The sequence below is a fragment of the Chamaea fasciata genome, unplaced genomic scaffold, assembly GCF_029207755.1.
Source record: "Chamaea fasciata isolate MVZ Bird 193981 ecotype frontalis unplaced genomic scaffold, bChaFas1.0.hap1 SCAF_51, whole genome shotgun sequence".
Classification (NCBI taxonomy): Eukaryota; Metazoa; Chordata; class Aves; order Passeriformes; family Sylviidae; genus Chamaea; species Chamaea fasciata.
Window position 1 is genome coordinate 932,568 of NW_027094136.1, and position 4,326 is coordinate 936,893.

The 4,326-nt window shown below is 50.9% G+C and overlaps 1 protein-coding gene across 1 annotated transcript; it reads right to left on the reverse strand.

Annotated features, from left to right (window-relative positions):
* Positions 1-319: 319 nt before the first annotated feature.
* Positions 320-1,461, reverse strand: LOC136304134 (olfactory receptor 14J1-like). Its single transcript, XM_066207782.1, has one exon. The coding sequence runs from the start codon at positions 1,459-1,461 to the stop codon at positions 505-507; it is 957 nt and encodes a 318-aa protein (XP_066063879.1). The 3' UTR covers positions 320-504.
* Positions 1,462-4,326: the final 2,865 nt, after the last annotated feature.

Here is a 4,326-nt window from a genome sequence, read left to right on the forward strand (position 1 = left end):
TGTGCTGCTGGAGCTGCTGTGCTGGAGCCCAGCTGTGTCCCAGCACTGCCCATGGCCAGTCCCTGCCTGTGGTCACAGCAGGGACACGCAGCAGGACAGTGACCAATGTGCCAGAGCACTGCGGCCTTACAGCCACAGAAGGGCTGGGAAGGAGAGGCCGGAGCTGGGAAGAGCAGCACTGAAAGGACCAAGCACTGCTGCTCCCTGGCAGTGCTGCTCTGCTGGGGCTCTTTTCCCCTTCTCCCCTCTAACTTCATGCAGGTTACAAAGATGGGATCCCAGGAAAAACAAGCACTGCAAGGTAGTTTATTTTCTTGAAATGTAGCAATACAGTAAATCCTGGTTTACAGAGCTTCTGGATAAAATTCAAGAGGCAGACAGTGAATTAGATGGGGGTGATTAAAAAAATTTCACTGGGGATAATTTTCTGACAGAAAAACCCATTGAACACTACCAAAGACCTGGGAAGGCCTTTTGAGCCTGTCATGAGTTCCATTCTGAAAATTATGGCCAAGAAAACAGGCAGTTTGTTGCTCCTGAAAAGCATCTACTCATCATTTTCCTCAGGGCATCCTTGAGCTCCTGGTTCCTCAGGCTGTAGATGACGGGATTCAGGGCTGGAGGCACCACCGAGTACAGAATGGACAGGGCCAGATCCAGGGATGGGGAGGAGATGGAGGGGTGCTTCAGGTAGGCAAATGTGCCAGTGCTGAAGAACAGGGAGACCACAGCAAGGTGAGGGAGGCAGGTGGAAAAGGCTTTGTGCCGTCCCTGCTCAGAGAGGATCCTCAGCACAGCCCTGAAGATCTGCACATAGGAGAAAACCATGAACACAAAACAACCAAGACATAAACAGATGGAAAACAAAAGAAGCCCAAGTTCCCTGAGTTTGGAGTGTGAGCAGGAGAGCTTGAGGATGTGTGGGATTTCACAGAAGAACTGGCCCAGGGCATTGCCATGGCACAGGGGCAGGGAAAATGTATTGGCTGTGTTCAGCAGAGCATTGAGAAAGGCACTGGCCCAGGCAGCTGCTGCCATGTGGGCACAAGCTCTGCTGCCCAGGAGGGTCCCGTAGTGCAGGGGTTTGCAGATGGACACGTAGCGGTCATAGCACATGATGGTCAGGAGGGAAACCTCTGCTGAAATGAAAAACACAAACAGAAAGAGCTGTGCAGCACATCCTTCGTAGGAGATGGTCCTGGTGTCCCAGAGGGAATTGTGCATGGCTTTGGGGACAGTGGTGCAGATGGAGCCCAGGTCGGTGAGGGCCAGGTTGAGCAGGAAGAAGAACATGGGGCTGTGCAGGTGGTGGCCGCAGGCTACGGCGCTGATGACGAGGCCGTTGCCCAGGAGGGCAGCCAGGGAGATGCCCAGGAAGAGGCAGAAGTGCAGGAGCTGCAGCTGCCGCATGTCTGCCAATGTCAGCAGGAGGAAGTGGCTGATGGAGCTGCTGTTGGACATTTGCTGTGTCTGGCCATGGGGGCCTGTTCAAGGAGAAAAGATCAGTGACAGGTTAGGAGAAAGTTCTTTCAGTAAAATCAAAGCCTTTTCCCACAGACCATTCTTCTGTATCACACTGACAGCCTTTTGATTTTCTAGCAGATTTTCCTTAAACTCCAACTGGGGAGCCCTGGTTGGTGCTGGCTGAGTGGGTCTTCAGGTTCAGGGCAATTACATGCAGGGTTTTTATAATTCAGCCTCGCCGTGCAGATGTGAGAGGGGGACAGGGAACCCGTCCTCGTGTTCCACTTTGAAACCCTGTTGATACAGAAGTCTCTGTCAGCTTGTACTCCCACTGCCAGTGACCAGGAATGGTAAAGTCTGTTTAAATGTTCTAGAGTTTTTTCAACAGCTTTTCTTCATCTCCACTTGACTATTTTTGATGTCAGAAACTCTCAGCATTTCTGCTGCTGCGCTCAGGGAGAACAGAGCAAGTTCTCTGAGGCAAGGTGGTGCATGGAGAATGAGGGGAGGACCTCTGTCACCCTGTCCTGTTCCAGGATTCTCTGGGCTTTCACCTGTCCCCTACACAGGATGATCACCCTCCCACGTTTCCTTTAAAAACCGTCCTGACACTGCTGAGAGCTGATGGATCCACCAAAGTCCACCCAATGTCCATCCTCTTCTCAAGGGCTCAGCCCCACATTTGTACCCAAGAACACACGGGACTCATTCCACCAACCCAACAGCATTTTCTCCATCACAGAACTTGTGTGTCTCCCCGTGGGGCTTTCAGATAACACAAAGATGCTACAGGGCAGGTTTGCATTGTGGAGGGAAGCTGGAAGCTTGGAAGGAAATCTCAGGGAGACTTTCAAGTGTCCTAATGATGGCACTGGATTAAATGAGATGGAGCTCCTTCCCTGGCTGCAGTGACAGCATTGCCCACAGCCGGGCACTGGGGACAGGGTCACCCTGAGCCAGCTGTGCCCCCTCCCAGAGCCCCCCAGTGCCAGGCAGCAGCTCCCAGCCCTGTGCTCTGCAGAGGGAACTGGGCCCGGGGCTGCAGAGCTGCCCCACGGCTCTGCTGCAGCTCTGCCTGCACAGGAGGGGCTTCATGCCTTGGACCCTCTCTTGGTTTGGGAAGACAGGTATCTGCTAGGTAATAATAAAAACAACAACTGCAGTTTCTTTTGGGATGGAGAGTGTAACCCCCCCCCCCCCCTTCACTCTCTTTTTTTTCTTTTTTAATTATAAATTACAATCAGAGGCTCTTAGGCAAAGATTTGGGAAATAGGAATAGCAGTTTTTTATTAGTATGTATTACAAAGTAAACAAACACAAAAAAACCCTCACCAAACAACTACAGCATTAATAATAAACAAAAACAGTACCAAGATCCTTGAGGGTTTTGTTTCACAAAAAATAGGGCAGTTTGGTTTCGGTGTCTCTGCAGGATCCTCAGAGCACCAAGCTGAAACTTTTCCAGCCAGCAACAGCCGTTCCCTCTCCCCCCGAACGCCGAAAAAAGAAGAGCCCGCAGCTGTCTCAAGCTTTGTCTTTTACCTGCATTAGCTCTTCCTTCTAACTTTGTCCACCTCTTTGTTTTGGTTAAGTACCCTCAAGTATCCAACACTTGGTCTCCTTGGTAACTTCTGGGGAAAAAATTCTTTAGAGAAAGAAGGAACAAACCTGACCCCCAACAGACCCCCAGCCCTGAGGGCAGAGGCTTGGCTGGGGGACAAGAGGGAGGGGGCTTGTTCCGAGGGAGGGGCTGCACTGGAAAGGATCCTCTGGAGATCTCTCCCTGCCACAGCATTTCTGGGTTTTGTTTTCTCTCATTTCCTGATCTTCTCTCTGCTTCCTGGAGATTTTTCTCCTGGAGGTATTTCCCTGTTCCTGATCTCTCCCTGCCAGCACTCACAGACCCCAAATCTCTGTGCACCCTCCTTGGCCCTACAGAAACCTGCCTGTTTGCAGGGCACTGGCTGGGGGCAGGTTCTGTTTGGAGCTTGGAGAAAGGACAGGTCAGACTAAGCCTGATGGCTCCAGTGAAGGTGATGCTGGTGCTGTCCATGGGCAAAGGAGTGGATGAAAGCACTTTTGGGAGCCCATGAATAGCACTGGAGGTATAGTTCAGATGCCTTAGGGACTTTTAAACATGAAGTTGTTTATTATTTATCCCCCCCGTTCACCAGGAGTAAGAAACTGAAAACAATGACTCAGTAAATTTTATCTTTATAAAAATTATTGTCCTGGAAATATTCCTGGAGTGAGCAGAAGCCCTGAGCATGTCCACATGGTTACAGCAGAGATAGTCTGAGTTGTACTTACAGAATCCATAATGGGATGTTCCTGCTTTAGGAGATCATTGCAGGAGCTGCAGCTGCATTGTCCTGCAGCCAGAGGCTTCCGGTGTCAAGGGCTGGAAATGATTCTAGCCCAGTCAGTCCTCAGCATCTTCCCAGCCCTGAGTGATTGAAGCTCTCTGTGCCTGTGTGCTGGGCCCAGGGTGGGTGCAAGCAGTGCCCCAGCCCTGCTGGGCTGTGCACAGAAGCCACTTTGATGGAGAAATGCCTTTTTGAAGCTCATCTTGGTTGCCAGGAGGTGCCTCTGTGTCAGGAGCCCGGCCCAGCTCAGCAGCACAGACACAGCACAAGGATGTTAATGAGCCTCTCAGGGATTTGCTGTTGTTTACATCAGACTCAGTCCCTGAGAGAGTGTTCAAAAAACTTCTCAAGGACTCAAAGTCAGATTAAAAACGCCAAAGTTTCTTGAAGTTTTAAATGGGTCCCATTGAGGGACACGCGTGAGAAAGTGTCCCCAGGTTCCAGTTAGAGCAGAACACCGCAGGCACTGATGACAGGTGGGGACAAACAAGGCAAA

Coding starts and splice junctions, on each gene's coding strand:
- LOC136304134 (XM_066207782.1), bottom strand. CDS start 1,461: ATGTCCAACAGCAGCTCCATCAGCCACTTCCTCCTGCTGACATTGGCA.